The following is a 23,989-nucleotide window of genomic DNA, read 5'->3' as shown; positions in this document are numbered from 1 at the left end:
AGGCCAGCCTGAACTGCATAGGGAGACCCTGTCTCAAAAAGAAAAAAAAAAAAAAAAAAATTAGATCTTTGTTTTTTTTTTTTTTTTGGTACCGGGAATCAAACTCACGACCCTGCGCTTGCCAGGCAGGCTCTGTGCCGCTGAGCGAAATCCCCAGCCCGCTAGAACTTGGTTTTGGTCAAAGGGAAGTAGAAACCGACTCTCCAGGCTTCCTCCGTAACGCGTTTCGAAGGTGCGTTGTTTGTTTGAATGGCTGTTTGCGGAGCGTGGACCAAGCAATGCCCCAGCTCCACTTTTAGCTCCACAGCCGGGAGCTGGGTGGCCGCGAGGTCAGTTTGTTCACCTGAAAAGCGCTAAGCCCTGAGCCGGAAGTCGGGGCCCCGAGCCCGCGGGACCAGCTCCCCCTTGTGGACAGTCCCTGCGCAACACCCGGCCGGGAAGCACGGCCCGCCCGGCGCGGCGGCTGGCAGCTCCCGGGGCAGCCTCCTGAGTGTCCTCTCCTCCCAGCGGGGACGCCGATGTCCCGGCCACGCTCGGGGACAGCCATCGCACAGGGCGGCGCGGAGCCCCGGCAGCCTGGGAGCGATGCCCTCGGGCTCAGGCAAGCGGGCGGGAACAGTGACTGCCTCCCGCAGTTGCCTAAGGGCTCTGGGAGGCCGAGGCAGGAGTCTGTGGCGGGACCTGGGGCTGAGCGGGCGGCTGTGCTGCTGAGGCACGGTTCCTGAACCCACGCTGCTCACCACGGCCTCGCAGTCTGGGCTGCCTCCAAGTCCGGCTCACAGACAGGAAACTGCCAGTGATCGGAATGCGGGAAGCAGAAAAACCGAGACTTGGATTTGCCTTCTACTCCCGCCGCTGATTCTTAGACCTGGTGATATTAACCAATAAGCTCACTCGTACCAAACGCAAGCTCCATAGCTCCCGTGCCTGCTCTGCGGAGGAAACCAGAGAGAAATCAAGAAAATAAGCGTCATGTGCAATTTGATGGCGGCAAAGGACTATTTAGCATAGGATTTGAATGCAAGCCTGTTTCAAAAGTCTCAGGCCAGGCGTGGTGGTGCACGCCCGTGAGTGATCCCAGCACTCGGGAGACTGAGGCAGGAGGATCGCTGTGAGTTTGAGGCCAACCTGGACTACATAGTAAGTTTAAGGGCAGGGCTGGGGATTTAGCTCAGTGGCAAAGCGCCTGCCTGGCAAGTGCAAGGTCATGAGTTCGGTTCCCGGTACCGGAGAAAAACCAAAAAAAAAAAAAAAAAAGTTTAAGGGCAGACTGAACCACATAGACAGAAAAACAAAACAAAAAAACTACTAAAAGTCTCATAGTATTACTGCACAGATCTTTCAATTACGAAAGAATAATGTACTTTGAGAGGGAGCTGTGCATCTCCATCCTAACCAAAGGCCATCTCAGCATCACTGACTTGGCCTTAGGTGCTTCATAATGGTTAGCGACACCTCACGGCCTTTTTTCTTCTTCCCCCCCAAAACAATCAAATCTAGGAAAAAAAAAAAAAAAATCCAGAGCCGACACAGTGGTACACACCTGTAATCCCAGGACTGGGAAGGCTGGCCATTAGCAAGACCCTGTCTCAAAAACCATCAAAACAGAAATATCTAGGATATGGGTCATGATAATCAGCTGGGACACATCAAAAAAGTCCAAGGTCACACAGCCAAGTGTATGTGTGAACACCAAGATTCTGTTTTGTTTTTGTCTTTTTGAGACAGGGTCTCACTATGCAGTTCAGGCTGGCCTTGAGCTCACTTTGTAGCCCAGACTGGTCTCGAACTCACAAGGATCCTCCTGCCTCAGCCTCCCAAGTGCTGGGATTATAGGCATGTGCGACCATGCCCAGCAACTTGGATTTGGATTTGCCTTCTACTCCCACCGCTGATTCTCTTAGACCTGCTGATATTAACCAATAAGCTTGGTTAATTCTGGATGGAGGAAGTCTTGGGGCCAATGGGGCCAATTTATTCCATGCGGATGACAGTGGACACGTCCCTATAGCTCGGTATGGCAAAGACATTACCGCTAAGGGAAACCCTCCTACTCCCAGGAGACCAGTGAGCACTGGACAGTCATGGCCTACCTTCACATGACTCCCCTAACAAACCAAAGCCAGTACACGTGGTATAGCGTCACCAGACTAACCTTGAGACCCGGCGTAGAAACAGCACCGACTTCACCAGCAGAAACATGGCCAGGCAGGATTTGGAGAACCCCCCCACCCGCCCGCTAAGCCAGAAATCAAGCAGACTCCTTGCTAACGCTTCCCCAAAGGACCCTACTTAAACAAGCCAGCCATCTCCTGCCAGCGCCCCCGATGAAAGCCCGGTGACAGGGGAGGGCTTGAGTGGTGGGGTGCGCTGAGGGAGACCTGCCCGCTGTCACCTAAGGGCTGCGTGCGGCCTGGCGGGATGCAGGAGGCGGAGAGACCCAGGGCCCCCCGCTTGTGCCACCATCTCAACTTAGATAAGGCCGATGAGGGCTTGGAGTTTCCCTAGGAAGCCAGCAACAACACTTAAGAGTGGTGGGGACATAGGGGCTGGGGATTTAGCTCAGCGGCACAGCGCCTGCCTGGCAAGCACGAGGTCGTGAGTTTGATTCCCGGCACCAGAAAAACCAAAAAAAAAAAAAGTGGTGGGGTCAGAACCAAAAGCGGACTGCTTTGTAAAAGCCACAAATATGGTTGCTACCAAAAAAAATAATAATAATAATATTGTTCAGGGCCCCATTTTAACACTACCAGGGCCTTGCTAAAGAACTTGGGATTTTGTGATACTAGAGGTCACACTGACCTATATCCCTAGCCTCATTTTTGTTTTTTGAGACAGGGTCTCAGTTATCCAACCTGGGTTCAAACTCAAGATTCTCCCGCCTCAGCCTCCCTCAGCCGGAGTTGTAGGTGTACACCACTGCACTCAGCTTTGTTGAGATTTAAATGCAGAACCTAAGCATAAAACAACCACACTTCCTTGCAGCTGCAAAAAGCCCACACCCGGCCAGGGTGGAGCGACCCCAAGCTGCGGACGTGTGGAGAACAGACCTGAAGCAGTAATCCCCCTCCCCAACAGACACTGAGCCCGCCTCAAGTCTCCTCTCTACACGGAATGTTACACGCCTCTACACTGAAGCGTGACCAGTGTGTCCAAGACCCCCACTCAACCTGTGGAGCAAGCAGTCTCTGTCCCGAGCCTAAGGATCTGGATCCAGAGCCCTGTCCTGATCACAGTGAGTGACCCAACCCTCAGGTTGAGACACCATGCATGCGAGTGTCCTCCCACCCTTTCCTGAGGACAAGAGGCCATGAAACGGCCTGTCTTCACGGCACCCTCCCCAGCTCCTGGACACGAGAGACGCGTGCCAGGCACAGGCTTCACTGGGGATTTGGACAGTTACAAGTGCTGGCGAAGAGCCTCTCTGGGCACCTTCTGCTCTTCACTGCAGGGCGGAAGGGTTTCCAGCTACTGGATTAGTTTTGGGGGTATCCTTTTCTTCACTGAACCCCAAGGGCTGTTTTCCGCACAGAGACAATATAGCAAAGTCATTATCAGTAGTTAGTAAAACTGCCCCTCTGGGAAGTCAAACACATCCCTCACCGTTAGCCTTCAGCAAGGAGGGAAGGCGGGACCTGATCCTCACTCCCACATGAGAGTGAAGATGCAGCATGTAAGTAACAATAGGCATGCAGGTGCAGGGAATCCCTGTGCTCAGGAGGCTGAGGCAGGAGGATCGTGTGAGGCCAGCCTGGGCTACACAGCAGGACTTCAAGGACAGGACAGGGGAGAGATGAGAGGAAACAGGGAAGATTGAGCAAAATGCTTTGGAGTCGAAGTACGTTTTATTCTAATACCATGACTTCCTTATACCTTTACTTACTTGAGGCTGAGGTAGAAGGATCACCAAGCTCAAGGCCAGCCTGGACTACAAAAACCCAGCCAACCAACAAAACAAGCACCTGGTGCGAAGTAGCCGTTTCAAGAACTTTTCACTCACTACACAAGTGTAACTATAGGAAGCTGTGGCAGACAAACCACGAACCCACACCCCACCACCAGTATTCACTCCTTCACAAGGGTCTTCGCCATGGACGCAGGCGTGACTTGAGGCCTGTCATGAAGGCAGGCGGGCCCTGTGCATTTGCTGCAGTTGAGTCACGCAGGGAGCCCCCACGTGGCAGGCAAGTAAGGGAGGCGCCTCCCGGCACGAAGGCAGGTGCTGCGTCCCCACAGCTGCAAGGAGAGGCAGCTCGAAGCCACGGTGGGCTGTGGCACTCCACCAGTGAAAGTGGCTGACACCGTGCAAGACCCTAGCACGTGCTCAGCTTGGCCAGACACGGAGCGGAGACGGCTTTCAGCCACTGAGCGGCGGCACCGTGCTCCGCGGTGGTAGACAGTGCAGGACTACGACCTTCCCACTGTTCAAGGCCGTCAGTAACTTCGAGACCCCTGCAGTAAGTGCCAATGAAACCACCTGACTGTCCCTCAGCAGGGCCAGCGTGTACTGTGCCAGAGCGCTTGCCTAGCACTCAGGAGGCTGTAGTTCTGACCAGCACAAGTAAACAACAGAAACCTCAAAAGCAGGACAGGGTGCTTGGTCCACAGATCTACCTTCACCAGGTAATAGGTCTTTTTTCAGAGCTTTGACAGGGATTACACCTCAGGAATCCTCATCATCCTGAACTAGTCCTGTAAATTTATGTAAATGACCCGTAAGGAGCAGACTAGGCGTAATGAAACCATGTCCCAGACGCTGAAGTACAGGGAACACTGACTAAGCTCGTTATCGTGCACATCAGTTAAAAGACCCTACAGCCCAGGCTCTGCTTCCCGCTTCATGGCCAGGAGTAACACCAAGAGCTTCGACTGAGCGTCTGTAAAGGCCAAGAAAGAACATCAGTTATTCTTACGGAAGATGTGGAGTACAAAGCCACAAGACAGCTCCTTTTATTTTCTAATAAGACTAAATTTATTCAATATCCTAGTAAAAGTTTTGATTATAAGTATCCAACAGTATAAAAAGTACAAAACAGATCTGTAGATTTCTAATATATTAATACAAAGTGCATGACTACATACAGTACGTCCTACAGGCAAAGAGAGGTGGAAGGGGAAAGAAGATGGTGGTTGAGGTCTAGTAATAAATAAATAAATACAGAAGTAGAGATGATCCATATTATAGTATATTCTACCACCAATACTGCAGCCAAAATGTACATAAAGAACCATTTCAAAACAACTTGGGAGGATGATGCTGGCTGGACTCCTGCAGTACCCCAGGGCGTCGGGGAGCCGCCTGTCTCATGTAGTCTGCATATGGCAACTCCTGTATGTGGGGTTTTTCCCAAAAGAATAGAACATGTTAAGTTTAGATTCAGAGCTATAAAACCTTAGGGTGCCTATAAAAAGTGGCTCACTCCTTAACATGACACATCCGATTTTAGAAATCCAGTCTTGGAAACAAGCACTGAGTCTACTGTAAGGCAAGCGTATGCTCCTCCCTCACTGTGGAAGTCTGAGCTGGTGCTATTTTCTTCCTGAACTTGCAGAAAAGAGGCAACAGGTGTACTTTGGTTTGGGTTCAGTCAAGTGAGAGGCTAAAGCGAGCACCTTAGAACTGAAAGGCTCCATGCCCAAGCTCATCTCCGTGTTCAGAAACCTCATTGAAAGAAGCCAAACCCAAACCAACCTGCTTAGCACAAACACACACTTCTGCTAAATTTTACTTTAAACAAAGTGAAAACCCTACAAGCCCTAGTCAGAACAAGGCAAACACCTACTCTACACAGGGAAGACCTTCAGAAAGGTCAACTGAAAGAATCCGGAGCTGAAACTAAATGCTGCAGATTTCAGTCAAGTCACCCAACAGTCAGGCAACACCAACAAAGCCGACTCTTCACACACTTGGCAAGCCCTCTAAGAACACGCCCAAGAAGCATTAGTCCTGGTTTTGTGGCACCCTGAAGACTTGCATGATGCCTGGCAAGCTAGCAGTGTGTGGTGATGTTCCAGCACTACCCAAAGTGTCTTGCCTGTCCTGTAGACCTGCCATTTCCCTGGGAGGAGTTGATTCTGCTTGCAGTTTCACATAAGGTCTATCAAACATTGACATAAAGAGAGGTGACCCAAGGTACAACACACATGGCCAAACTAGTTGCGTGTATATATATGTATCCTTTTTTAGTAAGATAGGGTCTCGCTATGCAGTTCAGGCTGGTCTTGAGCTCACTATGTAGCTCAGGCTGGCCTTGAACTCATAGAGATCCTCCTGCCTCAGCCTCCCAAGTGCTGGGATTACAGGTGTGCACCACCACACCCGGCTCTTCTTTGTGTATTTTAAAATCACTGCCCTCCTTCAAGGTTTTTGCACCAGAAAGCTCCGTCTGTCCTGCTTAATAATCAGTAGTACAGGTTTGAATCATCAGAACCTTGGCAAGACCTTAAGATTTCAAAATTATTAGCAACTACCTGTTACCTAGTTATGACAAATTTATCCCAAGCGAAAACAAGAGTAGCCAGCCATCTTAAAAATGCCCCAACCACGGCTTCTTAATATAGAAAGACTAAAGCTACATACAGTTTATCATACACAAATCCCATCTCTGTCCCCTGAAATTCCCCTATTTCATTCATTAGAAGGGGATTTAAAAAAAAAAAAAAAAAGACTTAAAGAGCACTTTACAGCAGCATTCAGCTTTCCTATGAAATACTCAGCATCTTAAATATTATGTACACTTTTCTTTTAGTAAGCTAGACACTGGCTTCAGAGTTTGGTGGAACTGGGGGGAAATAACCCATTCAAAACTATTCTAGGAAATGTCTTTTGGCAGAACAGCAGGTATCTGAGTTGCAAACAGGAGTCAGTTCGTTGGTCTGTGGTCTTCTGAGTCTTGTCCCCCTTGTGTGCGAACCTCAGTCACCACTCCTGAGTGGAGATGGGCAGCGGCTCGGAGCCCTGCTCCTCGGGCTTCTCGGAAGCCGCCTTCTTATTGCTGCAGCACGGCTTGAAGAGGTGTGTGTCAATGAGGACTTCCCCAAAGCGGCCTTTGTAGATAATCCCACAACATATTTTCTGTCTGAAGGGCAAAGTGGAGAACAAAAGATATTAGGAGCAGAAACTTAAATACCAAGCCAAACTAAACACACTGTTACTATTATTACTAGTCCAACATGACCAAGAGTTTCTACTTCTGCAATTTTATCATATCCCCAGTAAAAAGACTCCGGACTAACTGCAAATTGACTAGGGGATGGAAATCCCCCCTCCCTTTAAGACCACTGTGGAATTTTCTTGATTATTAGGGAGGAAGAAGGCATTTAAGAGTCAGCAGCAAGTTTTAGAGGCCGCTTCTAAAGTTAACTGTTTCCTTCCAAACTTTCAGGTCCTTGAAGAAATCAGTACAGCCACCAGAGACAAGCAAATAGCGGTGGTGGTTTTATTTGAGTTAACTGTGTAGATCGAAGTGTGTATGTGGCTATCACTGTACACAAGGCATTAAAACTGACAACAGCCAGCATCACCCGAGGACAAGCAGATCCCTTCCCATAAGGCCACGCGCAAGCCTCTCCAGGCACACCCCACTCTGTCTCGCCTCCCTTGGCGCTAGGACAGTGATGGCAAGCCTATGGGACATGTGCCACAGCCAGCTGCTTGTTATCACTGAAAGCTCTAAAAGGGTCACCATCACTGCTCTCGGCTGGTTCTGCTGGTTGTCTCTAAATACTGTATATTGCTAGATTACCTACTACACAAACACTCACACAAATAGAATCCACTGTATTTGGCAACTTTTGCTCAACCTTGAGAAACAGACTCAAACGTAGTTACAGGGTTGTATTTCATTGTTACATACAATATGCTACCGTGCTATCCAGTTTTGTTTACTCGTTCTCCCTCTTGCGTATGCCTGTTGCCATGACAAACACTGGGGCACATGTTCAGTGTACACACCCTAACACTGTTCCCTGGGTTATGCTGTTAGGGTACGAAGGGGAGCACCTTCAACTTTACTCAGCAATGCCAATTAGCCAAGACAGTTATACCTATTCACTCTGGTTAGGGTTTGTGTCTGGATGTCTCCTGAAAGCCTCAGGCAGTCATGGGGCGGGCCTCCACAGTTCATCATTGATTCATGGTCCAATGTTGGGATTATGGGTACTACTCCCGCCCTGGGGCAGGTAGTTTGCATACAATATAAGGGAAGGAAAGAGGCTTGCTTGCTTCTCCTGTTTTTTTTTTTTTTTTTTGCTTGCTGCTTTTGCTATCTTCTGCCGCAGTGAACTGTTGCCCTCTGCCATGGAGCCAGCCGAGTATGGACTGAAACCTCCACAAACTGTGAGCTAAATAAACCTTTCCTTCTTTAATTCTGGGCGTTGGGTATTTTGTCTCAGCAGTGAGAGAAAAGTAACCAAGACAACTCCCATGATCAACACTTTACCTTTCCAGTCTCCAAGATTCTACAACAGAAATTATTCTATAGTATTGACTCATCTACTGCATGTAAAATTAAATTGAACTGCCTTAATTATCAAAACATTTGAACACGTTTTCACTTAATTAGCTATTTATGTGAGAACTTCTGCTGGTACAGTACTGGACAGTAAACCTAGGAACCTTTGCACTGAACTAAATTCCCTTCTCTTTTTTAAAACTTATTTTTTGAAACAAGGTCTTGCCCAGGTTGGGCTCTGTAAGTTGCCTCAGCCTCCCACCATGCTGGGATTGTAGATGTGCACCACCACAACACATTCCACCTTTTTAAGTCTTGAGTGAAAGACACTGGACACTTAACCAGATTACCTTTATTACCTCCAGATAAATGTCAATAGTCATCATGTAATTCTTTTTTTTTAACTATCTCAACTACTGTCATTTTTAAACTTAACTACTACTTACTACTTTATTTCCCTTTATTTCCTCTCAGAATTTCCTTTTTTTTTGTCTTTGTGAGACAGGGTCTCACTATGCAGTTCAGGCTGGCCTTGAGCTCACTTTGTGGCCCAAACTGGTCTCAAACTCACAACGCTCCTCCTGCCTCAACTTCCCAGTGCTGGGATTACAGGGGTGCACCACCACGCCCAGCTTATTCCACCTTTTATATTCTGCAGTTTCACTGATGTACTTCTGGGTGAAATTTCTTATTATTTCGCATTTGTTTTCTGTAATCTAGAAAATCCTTAACTACTTTCCCTTTGAAAATATTTTTCTTTTCCTATTCTTGGATTTTGGTGCTATACACTTAAAAAAATTACGTCTAGCACTTGCATCTTTTTAGGTAGCAAACTGATAGCTGTCAGAATTTCTAATCTCCTCCATTACAAGACATGTAGGGACCTAGAAATATTTTTTATTTTAAATCAATTTTAAGAGGAAAAACAGAATCGCAACACCCTGCTCAATTCCTGCTTTAACCACCTCCAACCATGTGTGCTATCAGCTGTTTGCCAAATGCCATTTAGCTGCTACAGAAGTGGGAAACTCCTGCCTGTAATTAAGATGGGTTTCTGATTACAGGGTATTTTCTGTTGCTTTTACCTTTTCCAGTATGTAAGATCTAAAAAGGAGAAAACCGGTGTCCTGTTGGAGCCGGAGGCCATCTCTGTGTCTGAGCCATCATCTGACTGGTTACTGTAACAAGGAGACTGAGCTGGAGAGGCACTTGAGGTGGTACTGTGAGCATCAGAATCTGCAGTGAAAGAAGAAAATTCACTTTCATTATATGTAACCGCAACTATACATGCTGCTCTATGCAGAGGGGGAGAGGGTTGTATCCTGATAAACTCACTATAATACATGCTAAATGGGAAACATATTTACCACACCTCGCAAACAGTGCAGCTCAGCAACAGCACACTGTATAGAGTATTGGCTGTCTGCCCTCAAGACTGTGGCGGCTGACTGGGAGCCTTGGTTCGCGCTGGCTGCCCGGCATCAGGAGAGAATCGTATGCACAGAGCTTGCTTAGGAACAGACCATTATTTGAAACTTGCAGTACTGTTTCTATTGCATACATATTACTTCTGCACCATCGAAGTAAAAAAACCACTAAGTCAGTAAGACAGGGACCAGGGATATAGCTCAGTGGCCTAGTGCCTGCCTGGCAAGCGTGAGGCCCTGAATTTGATTCCTACTACCAAAAAAAAAAGTCAGTAAGACATTAAGTTGATAAAAAGGTTACCAAAAAAAAAAAAAAAAAAATTTATTTTCTCTGCTAATTTTGAAGACATTCATCCTATAGTAATTTTATGAGAAAACAAGGATTTCTGCTTCTAGCAAGATGGAGTCCATACATTTCCCCTCTTCCTCTTGCTCATACAACTAAAAAAGGCCAGGACATTACATTATAAAACAGACCGAAACCAACTCTGAGAGGTGATAGGAACGCTAAGGACCTCAAGACCTCAGAGGTAAGGAAGAAGGGCACACTGGGAAATCCCTAGCTTTTCTGGACTTTCTCTTTCCCTCAAAAATCACAACTTGAAGATAAAGCAGCAGCAACTCAGAAATGCAAATGGGAACAGGCAACCCTCAACACACACCCAAGTACCCCAGTAAAGCCACTGAACTCCCGCCAGAGAACCAGGCAGGCAAAGGGGCAGCCTAGCAGACAGTTAACTTTTATTAGATAATAACCACTCCAACTAAGCAGCAAAGAAAACCTTGGACCATCACCTTCTGCCCCAGCACAGGCCCAGAAAGGCAGGCTTGACCTCCAACCTTCATCTTACCCTGTCACCTGACACCCGAACTTTTACCAGGGTACTGGCCAGAAGCCTAGTGCAGAGCCAGGACTTTCACTAAGGTCCACCACGAATGAGGCCACGCCCTGGCCACAGGGAGCCCGAACCCTCTCCACTGGTAAAGAAAGAACCCGCCCCACCTTGGACATCAAAGGAAGGAGCAACAAACAAGGCAGCCACACTGTCCCTGTTCCCTGGCTGCAGGGGTTCCGAGATAACCCAGTTAAGACAGGTTCGGTAAGATCCAGTCTCACGACAGATTTCAAAATGTCCATAATTCCAACCAAAATCATAGCACACTACAAAACAGGAATGTCTCCAACTGAATGAAAAGGCAAGCACATGCCAGCACCAAGATGACAGATGTTAGAATTATTAGATGATGATTTTAAAGCAGTCATGACAAAAAATGTTTCAATGTGCAGTTATGAACATGCTGAAACAAACTGAAATGTGGCTTCACTAAAGTCACAGGAAATCCTCATTAAGAAAGGGGAGGGGACGCTGGGGACAGAGTGCAGGGGGAGCCGCGTGCTTAGCAGGGCCGAGGCCCAGAGTTCGGTCCAAGCAACAGGATAGGTGGGGACAACAAACACAAACTATCAAGAAACAAATGGAGAATTTCAAACTGAAAACTACCATAAATGAAATAAGAAGCTTAGTGGAGGGGCGTAACAGCAAGTGGGACCGGGAAAACAAAACAGGAAACAGCAGCAACAGAGATTACCCAAGTGTGAACAGAGAGAAAACAAATGAAGCTCTAAGACTGTAACACAATCACTGCAGTCTTGGAGGGAGAAGGGTGGAGGCGAGAAAGCAACAAAATAAAACGGCTGAAATGTCACCAGTGGCGGCAGGTGACACAAACCACCAGACTTGAGCTGTGCAAACACCCCAAACGGGACAAACTCAAGAAACTCACGCCAAGACACGCCATTATTAACCCTCTGAAAACTGAAGGAAATTTGGAATCATCCAAAGAAAACCACCACCTCACCTATAAAGGGAAGACAACAGATCACGATTTAAATTCGGAGTAAAGTTCAACAGATGCAGGGCTAAATCTCACTTAACAGGCTTTTCCTCAAAAGTCTTCATATAAATTTAAAAGCCAGGAAATGTATCGTGGTTGTTAGTCCCTACACTAGAAGGCTACAATATTGCTGTATCACAGCCAACAACACAGTAAACAGGGTAAAATTAACCCACATCTACCGGGCAAATGCATAAGGCAATCTTCTAAAATTCAGAGAATAGTAGTGCATGGTAGCTCCCACCTGTAATCCTGGCACTTAGGAGGCTGAGGCAGGATTGTTGCGAGTTTGAGACCAGCTTGGGCTACAAAGTGAGCTTAAGGCCAGTCTGAATAGTGAGACCCTGTCTCAAAAAAAATTGAAAAATGAAAACATAAAAAATTCAGAGAATAATCAAATACTTATTAAGCACCAAACGCTGTTATATGCTGGGGGAGGGGGAAGAGATCCTATTAAGCTCAAAAGTTTGTATTAATGTTAACATAAAATGACAGCCAGGCATGGTGGCGCACACCTGCAATCCCAGCACTCTCGAGGCTGAGGATGCAGGATCATCGTTGCGAGTCGAGACCAGCCTGGGCTACAAAGTGAGCTCAAGGCCAGCCTGAATTGCATTGCGGGACCCTGTCGCAAAAAAGACAAAAAAACAAAAACAAAACCATAAAATGACAAAACTATAAACATGTAAAACAAAGTACCATTAGTATGGTGCTTGTTTATGTGTTTGGTATCAACCAAACATGGTATAGTACCATTAACAGGTACACGTTCATTTATTTCCAATATAAACAGCATTCAATTTCATTTAAAAAATCCTCAAAAGTAGCAGGCTTTAAAGGAATAAGACTAGTGGGATATTTTTTAAACTTTCCAAGTAATTCACAGTGGACTCTATGGAAATTCTTCAAATAACTCTAATTTTAGAAGTCTTGAAAATCAGGTAGGGTTTGGAAAGGTAGACAGCACAAGGCAGGCAGGCGGGGGCAACAGCTAAGACATTTCCACCACTTTGCTTACTTTACTGCACCAAACTGATGCAGTCCAGAGATACCGTCCCTGCGATAGGACCTCCAGAGACTCTCCAGGAACCTAACAACATTTATTCCACAGGAATCAGAAATCATTACAAGTTTTTGAAAGAATGCCAAAAAAAAATGCAAGAAGCTGTTGTTTGGGCCAGATGTAGGGGTACACACCTCTAATCCCAGCACTGGCAAGGTTGAAGCAGGATTGCTGTGAGTTCAAAGCCAGCCTGGGCTACAAAGTGAGTTCAACGGGCTGGGGATATATAGCTTAGTGGCACAGCACCTGCCTGGCAAGCACAAGGGTCCTGAATTTGATTCTGGGTACAAACCCCGCCCCCCCCAAAAGTGAGTTCAAGGTTAGCCTGAAATGCATAGTGAAACCCTGTCTCTTTTAAAAAGACCAAAAAAAAAAAAAAAAAAGAATTTGTTGCTTCGGTTGGGGATGTGACTCAGTGGTGGAGCTCTTGCCTTGCACACACAAGGCCCTGGGTTTGATCCCCAGCACCACAAAAATAAAATAAAAAATTGTTGTTTACAAAAAAACCTTTTTGCAGGCCGACTGTCACTTCTCAGGCTAGGAGACTGTGTTTAAACGTGAGCAACTCCAGGGTCATACATCGATGACTGTAACTCAGTAGACCTTGAAGCCCTAGGTCCAATCTTTCCCAGCAGCGAACAGGCCAGGTAGCTGCTGGCTGCACGGAAGCAAACACAGCCAGTGGGCGAGAGACTACTTTACCCAGTGCAGCGTAGAGACCCCAGTGTCTTGAGACTGAGATGCCAAAATTCAAGTCCGTCTAACCACTAGGCGATCCAGTCAAGGCTTAGCTTTCTGCGCTTCCTGTCTTAAACTCCAGTGGAAACAACCGAGGCAAGTATGTACATAAAGTGCATCAACGTGAGTCCTTCATAGTCCCACTCTACCTCCTCAGTAAACTCAGTTGTCTTTTTGTGTGCGTATGTGTGGGGTCACACTGGGGATTAAACCCAGGGCCTTTGCGCTGAGCTATACCCCTAGAACTCCTGTCCCAAAATATCTTTGAGATAGGGTTTGACTAAGTTGCCTAGGTACCCAGGCTGATTTAGAACTGGTGATTCTCCTGCCTCAGCCTCTCAGAGCGCTTGGGGTGCAGGCATGTGCCACCATGCCTGGCTGTCTCTACACTGTTCTAAAACATGCATTATGACCCATTTTTCTAGACTGATAACATTTTGTCTAATAAGGTCCTACAGATGTTTTTAAAATCCTGAAAGCTCCACATACAAGTCCCTAACCCATACCAACAGTTCTGAGCTAGCTCCAATTCTGGGTTGGCCTGTGTGGCCTGAACTGTGACTACGAGGTGACAAACCTTCTCCCCAACCTCCACCTAACGTGAACGCCCCTCTACATTTTTGCTATAGAAACAGAAATACTTAACTTAATAGTGGTAACTCCCATCCTGAGGGTGATGAAGATATTTTACAGTAACATTATACACAATGTGGCTCCTTCTCAGGATCTGAAACATTCCCAAACATGAACACAACCCCACCCCCTCTGCAGGTTCCAATGACAGCACGTGAAGCTGCTATTAATCGAACATTTGTTTTTTCCACTCCATCCCACAGGACACACTCGCCCTTAAACCTGAAAGCCTACAGGCTGGCTGTACTCCATCTGTGAATAATGAGTTCTAAAGTTTGTTTCTAAAATCTGGGATTTGGGCTGGGCGTGGTGGCGCACACCTGTAATCCTAGCACTTGGGAGGCTGAGGCAGAAGGATTGTTGTGAGTTTGAGACCAGCCTGGGAGCTCAAGGGAACTCAAGGCCAGCCTGAACTGCGTAGTGAGACCCTGTCTTAAAAAAAAAAAAAAAAAAAAAATCTCCGTGTTGGTTGTAGACTGTCCTCTAATACACACCTTTCTCCTATCTCCAGGACTTAATTTCCTTATGCATAGGAAAATTAAGTAAACAAAATAGAAACGCATTTTTTGGCCAGGTGTGATGGCACACACCTGTAATCCCAGCACTCGGGAGGCTGAGGCAGGAGGATTGTTGCGAGTCTGAGGCCAGCCTGGGCTACAAAGTGAGCTCAAGGTCAGCCTGAATTGCATAGTGAGACCCTGTCTCAAAGACAAAAAAATTAAAAAAAGAAAGAAATGCACCTTCTAGAAAACTAAGATGCTGATAAAGACATTATTCAGTAGACTCTGATAATGCTTTTATGACATTAAAATCAGACAGACTTTGAAGGTAACAATACATAGTGTATTAACTATTGTGATTCTTTTAGTTTTTTTTTTTAATGAAATTTTATTTCTTCATAAAAAATAAATCAGTTCTATGGCCAGGGATATAGCTCAGCAGCACAGCACCTGCCTGGCAAGCTTGAGGCCATGAGTTTGATTCCTGGTATACCCCCTAAAAGCGTTCTAAGATTTCACAGTCACAAGGTAACAACTCTATCAGTTAACTTCAAATGGTCTCTTTAAAAAAGCTGTAAGGGGAAAAATGATCTACACATATGTATAACAGCCCCAACCAAAAATAAGAACTGAACAATTACTCTCACTACTGAAGTCCCAACACCAGACTTACTGTGACGCTTGAATTCCTTCTGCAATTTGCTGATCTGGTTGCTTTTCATCCTGTTTCCAGACAGGGTTTTCACTTTCTTTGGTTTCAGTGTGGTCTTCAGACTGGGTCCTGCCCTCGCATCTACCACCTGGAAGCAAACACTGAATATTTAACATCAGTTAAGAAAGGAGATGCAAGTACTGGTTCAGACTGACGCCTCTCTGAGAATTGAGGTTTCATACTCCGTTCTGCACGGAAGGCTGTGCACCTCTCGTCATCACACGAGATAAAGAATGAATACAACTAACAATGGGGGCTTCGGGGGGTGAGAAGCGCTCCAGAGGCACTCATGCGCCACGCAAACATTCCACCCCTCAGCAACGCCCTGCACTCCTGAGTTGCTCTCCTGTTGTTTTTAATGCTTTCTTTGTGAGTAACAGTACAAGACTGCTGGAAAACACTTTTAAATAGATGTGCGTGTGGGGGTTAATCATTATTGGCTGATCCAACTAGATTAAAAACAATCAAGCCCACCCTGGTGTGGTGGCACACACCCGTGAGTCCAGCATTCTGGAAGGCTGAGGCAGGAGGACTGCAAGTTGAGCCCAGACTGGACAGCTTAGAAAGACTCTGGCTTGAAATGAAAAATGAAAGGACAGAGCCGTAGCTCAGAGCAAAGGTCCTCAGTTCAAATACCTGTACTGCACATCATCACCATCATTAAGCAAGCTTAATAACTAAGATTTCTACAAGATGTTTTACAATTTACAAAGCTCTCATATACTTCTGATTTTACCACAAAGCAGCAAGGGGGCTACTGCGTTAGTCTTAATTTTAGACTGAAGCAAATCAAGGCAAAGAACATTTCCCTAAACTAGTAAACAGGGGAGAGTGGCTGGGAGGGAAGAGACCAGACCGTCTTTGCACTCTTTTCCCTACATCCGGACCCTCAAGGCCCAGCCCTGGTGTTGCACTACACACACTCATTCACATCGATCTCTGCAGATTTCTGTGTAAAAGGGAGGGCACCTTCACTTTCAAAAATCCAAATCTGGATCTCCTCTAAATATGGCACTAAATAAACTCATATTTAATAAGGTAACAAATCTACTAAAGCCTGCTCCAATAATGCAACAGTAAAGGCTGGTGTAGCAGAAGTGTAAAGGGATATAGAAAAATGCCCCCTACTTAAAAAGTATTCTTTGTAAATATCACACTCTGAAAGCTACGGCACAAAAGAACTGAGGAAGACTGAGGTTGGGTACAGCTCAGCTGTAAAGCACTTGCCTAGCATGTGCAGAGGTCCTCCCCAGAGCCTCCTTCCCAGCACTAAGGAACTAAACAAACACACAAAAACCCAAACAGCGTGGTCCATAGCATCATATTTTGTGAAAAGTTCTAGTGCCCAGGAAAGGTGGCACGCACCTGTACTGCCTGCACTCTGAAGGCCAAATTAGGAGGATCACCAAGGACAAGCCCAGCCTGGGCAACTCAGGGAGAACCTGCCTCAAAGTGGGAAGCAGGAAAGGGCTGGGGACACAGCCAGGGGCACAACCTGGGTCCAATCCCTACGAGTGAAGCAGCAGCAGGAGGGGAGAAGGGGAATTACTGAGGAAAGAGGAAGATCACTAACGTGGTTCCAGTTTTTCTTTGATCCTGCTGGCAGCTTTTTCCATCTTTTCACAAGCAGAACACAGGCGTTGCAGATGTCTCCTGAGCGAGTCTCGTGCAACCTGGGAGAGAACCATCAAACCTTCGTCACTGCCCTTTACCTTAGAGGAATTGAGCAAGTACATCTGTGGCTGATAGGTACAACTTCTGTTTTGTTTTGTTCTGGTTTTCTGAGACAAGGTCTCACTATGTAGTCCAGGCTGACCTCAAACTCAGTGATCTTCCTGCCTCAGCCTCTCAAGCAGGACTTCAAAAGTGTATCACCATCCCTGGCAACATAGGCACAATGCCTAATCATTCAAGATAACCTGGCTCTTCCATTCCTGTAGTATATTTCAGAAATATAATTTGTACACAACCAAGGACCAGTTCTATGAGTTGTAACTTGGTAGTTTTAGAATAAAAGCAAATTTTTCCAGCATGGAAATCAATAACCAATCAACAAAATGCTTGTAAAACTAAGTCTAGAAAAAAAAGGTTGCCATGGTTTTAACAGTGTCTAATTAATCTTTCTTGAAGTTTGTAGGTATTTCATTAATCTGTAAAACGCTACCCTTTAGAAAACAATGTGACACGATAGTCCAGAGTGATGGTATTCATCTATAATTCTAGCTATGAAGTAGGCTTAGGCAGGGAGGGTGGCATGTTCAAGTCCCACTTGAGCAACTGAATGAGACCGTCTCAAAAAAATAAAAATGTCTGGAGATGCAGCTCAGTGCAGTGGAAGAATTTCGCTGTTACCACCAAAACAAAACCAACAGGCATGGTAAGCACAGACTTTTTGAAAACCCTCAAATACTACATACAGTAATTACTAAGTTTAGGATTAACAACAGTAAGTGGTCAATAAATGTTCTGATAAGAAAAGTGAGGGCTGGGGATATAGCTCAGGGGCACAAGCACCTGCCTGGCAAGCACAGGGTCCTGAGCTCGATTTCCGGTACCAAAAAAAAGTGATGAAATTAATTTCTAACAGTAAATGGCCCAACACATTTAGTGAGGCACTGGTTGGAAAATAAATTCCATGCAATGAAGCAGAAGTTCATCATCAAAAGAGAAATGAAATTATGAAATAAAAGCGAACATATCCTGATAGGTTTCAGGGCAGAACATGAGGTCTTAAGGTCATCTTCCTCAGCAAGTTAGGTTAAAATATATTTCTGTTTAGAAAATCAATACCATAATTAGTAAGGGAGAATAAAGGTAATTCTTAAAAATCCCTGTATGTACCCTGAAATTAACAACAAGATACTCTGTCTAGTTAGCGCACAACTTGGCAGCCCCTACTAATCTGTAAAAGGTAGGCTGTCGGTATGCTTTGATTCATTTTAAGAAGGGGAGCCCTAACTATCCTGGACTAAAACGTAAGTGCTTTTTAAAAAATTATTAGCACACTGCTCCAATTGCTCTGCTGAGAAATATTTCCCTATGCTGTGATTGTTTTCGCGCTAAGGACAGTACAAACACCAGCTGCTCTTACCCAAAACAGCTCTGGAAGTCCTTTTCATAGCGTTTACTGTCGGTGAATCGAGAACTGGAGGACTTAGCTCTGCAAATACAGCAGCCCTCTATACTTCGGTACATCTTTGGCTTGTGAAAACCAAACATCTTTTCTTCTGGGCAGCAGTCTGTAAAGGCAAGGGGAATTGACACAGCTTTGTGAGGACTGTAACAAGCCATTAAGGGTTTTTCTGCTCCACTCCACCCCCTAAACTACTTGCGGTTTTATGATCAGCTCACACAGGCAGGCTCCGGGGAAGCCCTCCTGGATCTGCCTCCATTCTTGAACTCTCAAGACAAGTGCAGCAACACACACAACACTCCATCACTTAAGGAGCCTCCACTAACTACCTCCTTCTCCTCTCCTCAACACAAGTTCTGAAGGTGGAAAACATTTCTCAAACCATGTTTTAAGAAATACCATAAGCTCTCCCACAATCTCGTACATGATGAAATCATACACAATTAAGGATGCATTCTAAGGCACATCGTTGTTCTGTGCCTGAACTTCCCCTGGGGAAGTTCTGTGCATTTACCATGACCACTACGATACCAAGTGCACAAGTAGCTCGACATGCATCAACCCACACTGCTTGCTTTGCCCACAGAAAACGGTTTGTGTGTGTTCAGTTCTTCTATGATAAACAGACTGTTCTAAAAAGTTTGGACCTGCACTGGAATTGCTGAAAAGAGGATCAAAAATTCCCAGAAATCCAAACTTAGAATTTAGGATTAATAATTCCATCAATCATTAATACTAATTAAGAATGAGCGGGGCTGGGGATTTAGCTCAGCAGCAAAAGCGCCTGCCTGGCAAGTGCAAGGTTGTGAGTTCGGTTCCCGGTACCGGAGAAAAACCAAAAAAAAAAGAATGAGCTCATGTTGCCTGATCATTGCTCTGCCCCTTGGTTGTTTATAGAAGTTACGAAGTTTTGTGCCTACGAACAGTTAATTGTAGAAAGTAAACATCCAAAGAGCTGTAGAGTGGGGCTGGGGATTTAGCTCAGTGGCACAGTGCCTGCCTGGCAAGCGCGAGGTCGTGAGTTCGATTCCTGGTCCTGAAAAAAAAAAAACCAAAAAACCAAAAAAAACCCAAAGAACTGTAGAGTGAAATAAACTGTAATTCCTCTGGGGGAAGAATCTCAACATTAGTGTTAAACAAGAAAGAAATTTCTCTAGGGCTCAACACAAAAACGTAGCTGGCAGTAAACCTCTACTTCAAGATGTCATTTGCATACCCAAACCATAGGCCAACCTCACCAGCACACCTGGACTAAGAGAGGTGATAAAAAGCCAAAGCCAAAGCCCAACAGACAAGTCCAAAGGGTGGTATGTGAGGGTCCAACTACAAACTATCATGAAAGCATCAGACAGGCATCAGTACAAGACAATCACTAACACCAGCCACCTTTGCGCCGGTTTTAAGTGTTACAACCACACAGCATCATCCTTCTAACATTATTTTAGAAATAAATTTAAATATATGAGCAAAACAGAAACTTCAGGGCCTGTCTCTAGACTACCCTTCCACTCCAGCTCTGGTCAGTATACCCCACCTAGCAAGACCAATGAAAGTGAAGCCCAGAAGCAGCCAAACAGGTCAGAAATTAAATGGAAGATTTATAAAGTTTTTTTAAAAAGAGCTTAAAATGATTATATTTTAATAAAATAAAATAATTTTAATAGCTAAACACTAAAGCTTTTCTTTGAAGTAAGCTATTTTTTTTTTAATTTTTAAATTTTTTTTTTTGAGACAGGGTCTCACTATACGGGCTGGCCCTGAGCTCACTTTGTAGCCCAGGCTGGCCTCAAACTCGCAAGGATCCTCCTGCCTCAGCCTTCCAAGTGCTGGGATTACAGGCATGCGCTACCCCGCCTGGCTTGAAGTGAGCTACTATTAATCAGTGTTCCTCTTCAATGTTTTGGTACTAAGAGAGGCAGGCAAAGGAAGTGGTGGGACAAGACAGAAGGCCACTGATGCTGTTGAAAGTGAAACCTACACTGGGTGTAGTGGTGCACACCTGTAACCCAGCACTTGGGACGCTTTGGCAGGAAGATCACTGCAAGTTCCCAGCATGTGCTACATTGTGAGTTCAAGGCCTGCCCGAACTATGTAAGTGAGACTCTGCCTCAAAATAAGTAATTTTTTAAAAGGCTGTGGATACACATTCTTAATTATAGTAATTTTAGTTAAATGCTTGAGAATTTTTTTTTTTTTTAAAGTATACTACATGTAAGAAAAAGTAAAATGACACTTACTAAAAAACAAGGCAGGAAAAAAAAGGCAGATTTTTTTCAATCTAACAAACCCATGTAATAACTGAAAAGAAAATGGCTTCCCAAGAAAATGGCCACGTGTTGCTCTGGAAAAACCAGGGTCAAATGACAGCAGATTAAAACCAAAAAGTAAAGAAGTTACTGCTTTAATTTCCATGTTCCTGTTTTAAAGCAAAACGTCTCACGATGCCCACACCCTACCCTAAAGTTCAACTCCACAGTTCCCTTGCAGTCATCATCAATAGCTCAGGAAACTTCAGCCTCTCCTCAAGGACAAAGAAAGCACACACTCCAACAGGCCAGCTCCTTCCAGCGGTGCCTAGACTAAATCCCGCCACGGCGCACGAGCGCTTCCTTCCCGTCATAAAGGTGACAGAGCAGCCACACTACTCAGAATCTAAGCCGGGCCGAGACAGGACTGTCTTCCCCGAGGGGGACTCTGGACCCCCTGCCACATTGGCCAGCCATACAGGAATGCTACGCCTACTGCTAAATACTGAGTTTATTTTAATCAACAGCTATTGTGGAATATCCTTAAACGTATCAAGGAAACTATCCTGGCAGTTCACTTGCCTGACAAAATTCTTCTTTCTACCTGAACCTGAGGGAGATCCACGCGCAGGGTTTGTCCCAAGGAGCGTGCTCAGGAAGAGCCTAGAAAGCCACTGTGGGCGACAGGCCAACTCGGCCTCCCTGCACCCACCCCAGCACCCTCCAGGCGCCTGGGAATCTGCAGCAAATACTCAGGAGTTGACTCTGGGCTTTGTTTACAGCAACCCAGCTAAGCAATGGTTGGTGTTTAACCGTTTGAGGTTTTGGAAGCCCTGAGATTAACTCAAAGTATTTCTACCAAATCCATAAACTCACTGACATAACAACAAAAACCTTACCAAATCTCTAGAGGAAAACCAAGGACACAAACTGACTGCTGAAACCAACTTAATGCATATTTCAGATTGGGTGTGGCACAACCACTTTAAATTTTGGATTTCAGGTTTTTCAAGCAACTTGATGGTTGGTTCTTTCCTGGTCCTGCATTTGTGAAACAGTAAATGATTCCTCCAGAACAATCTTTCTTACTTCTTCAAACGACGTGGTCAGCTACTAAGCTTTGTGCCTTTTGCATTTATTCTCACAAGCACGTCATTCCCCACTTTTTGTTTTGTTTTGTTTTTTGAGACAGGGTCTCACTATGTACTCTAGGCTGGTCTTAAATTCATTATGTAGCCCTGACTGGCCTCAAACTCTAAGCAATCCTCCTGCCTCAGCCTCGGGAATGCTGAAATTACAGGTGTGCACCACCGCACCCAGCTTTACCATTGTTTTAATAGGAGGAAACTAATACTGTACACCCTGCTTCATAATTCACGAGAGTTACAGGTGAAAACAAACCCATACAATCCTACTCACAATCATGTTAGGGGAGAGCCCAAGAAAATTAAGTTTGACATAAAGCCAACAAACAGGAAGAACTTTTAAAAATCTACTTAAAATAGTCATGTAAAAAAATTTAAAATAAGTCACCTGCCTTCTACAGATTACGTGTAGTGATGATATTTGCAAAAGACACCAAATAGGCTAGGCCTGTAATCCCAGCACTCGGGAGGCTGAGGGAGGATTGGCTGTGATCTTGAGGCCAATCTGGACTACACAGTGAGACCCTCTCTCAAAAAGCAAAATAAGGGGGCTGGGGATATAGCTCAGTGGCATAAGCGCCTGCCTGGCAAGCCCAAGGTCCTGACTTCGATCCCCGATCCCCGGTACTGCAAAAAAAAAATAAAAAAAATAAAAAAAATAAAACGAAGTTATCAAATAGTATATATTGTTACAAGACTAACCTGATCAGCCAGTTTTAAGATATAATCAAACTAAGTGAGCCAGGAACCGCTTTGTAACATTGACATCTAGGCTCATGCTGGTCTTACAAAGTATATTCAATAAACTTGATTACACTATTTCAAAAATGGTCCTTGTACAGCATCTTACATCTGCTATAGTACTTTCACTGACTTTTTTTTTTTGGTCTTTTTGAGACAGGGTCTCACTACGCAGTTCAGGTTGGCCTTGAGCTCACTTTGTAGCCCAGCCTGGTCTCGAACTCGCAATGATCCTCTTGCCTCAGACTCTTGAGTGCTGGGATTACAGGTGTGCGCCACTACGCCCGGCACACTTTTTAAAAAGCTAGTTGTCAACCAAATATCCTCAAATTTTAAAAGTATTGTAACAGTTGTGAAATTGTACAGTCCAAGATTAAGGATGTCTGCTTTTACATCTAATCCAACATTCATAAGTTTATTGACTATAATAAAAAGAAAGAAAAACAATTTTCTTTCTCAGTAATATTGAGGGAATGCTATTTAAGAAGTCTTCTGGCCTGTGATCCCAGCACTCTGGGAGGCTGATGCAGGAGGATCCTACAAGTTCAAATCCTGCCTGGGCAATTTAGCAACTTTCAAAACAAAAAAAGTAAAAAAAGGACTAAGGATATGGCTCCATGTTCTGAAGGTCCTGGGTTCAATCCCTAGTGTGTCTGTGTCTGTCTGTCTGTCGCTCTCTCTCTCTCTCTCTCACACACACACACACACACACACACACACACACACACACACACGATGACTAATTTGAAGCTTAAAGATGATCTCTTACAAGTTAATGAACTAAATACTTGATTTTAAGCTCCAACCAGCAAACAGTATAATACTGAAATAAAAACATAACTTATAGTCTATAGTGCCCTCTCTAATACGGATTTAGGTGAAAAGGTGAAGAACTTAATTCTGTCCAGAATTTTGTCTTTTAAATCTTAGAAGGTTGTTAATTTAACACTTATGGTGACAGGCCAAGAATTCCAATCAGGCAGGAGGCAGCCAGGACAGTCACAAATTTGAGACCAGCCTGGGCAACTTAGCTGCTCACAAATTTTAAATTTCTCTGTCCAAGAACAGGGATGTAGCTTTAATGCCCTAAATTCAATCTTTCATGCTACAAAAAGAAAAAAAGAGACATAGAGAGGGTTCTCACTATGATAAAGGCAGCATCTATTAGGCTCCTATGTATGGCTTTAAAGGATTCCAATAACCACCTCACTGTAACTTCCCCAATTCCACCTTTTAGAGTCCTGTTCCCCGCCGCCCCTGGTACCGGGAATCGAACTCATGACTTGCGCTTGCCAGGCAGGC

At 45.1% G+C, this 23,989-nt stretch overlaps 1 protein-coding gene across 1 annotated transcript in view; it reads right to left on the bottom strand.

Annotated features, from left to right (window-relative positions):
- Positions 1-6,635: 6,635 nt before the first annotated feature.
- The window catches only part of Fam60a (family with sequence similarity 60, member A), a 32,999-nt gene continuing 15,645 nt past the window's right edge, over positions 6,636-23,989 (bottom strand). Inside the window, exons 3-7 of the mRNA XM_005407132.2 lie at positions 18,514-18,661; positions 16,996-17,095; positions 15,384-15,510; positions 9,539-9,689; positions 6,636-7,079 (exon numbers count right to left, since the gene is read on the bottom strand). Coding sequence (XP_005407189.2) covers positions 6,920-7,079; positions 9,539-9,689; positions 15,384-15,510; positions 16,996-17,095; positions 18,514-18,641 — 666 coding nt within the window. The 5' untranslated portion in view covers positions 18,642-18,661 and the 3' untranslated portion in view covers positions 6,636-6,919. The remainder of the gene's footprint in view (positions 7,080-9,538; positions 9,690-15,383; positions 15,511-16,995; positions 17,096-18,513; positions 18,662-23,989) is intronic.

This window comes from Chinchilla lanigera, unplaced genomic scaffold, assembly GCF_000276665.1.
Source record: "Chinchilla lanigera isolate Chin_1 unplaced genomic scaffold, ChiLan1.0 scaffold00104, whole genome shotgun sequence".
Taxonomy (NCBI): domain Eukaryota; kingdom Metazoa; phylum Chordata; class Mammalia; order Rodentia; family Chinchillidae; genus Chinchilla; species Chinchilla lanigera.
Note: the sequence above shows the minus strand (reverse complement) of the source record. Positions and strands in the feature narration are given on the sequence as shown.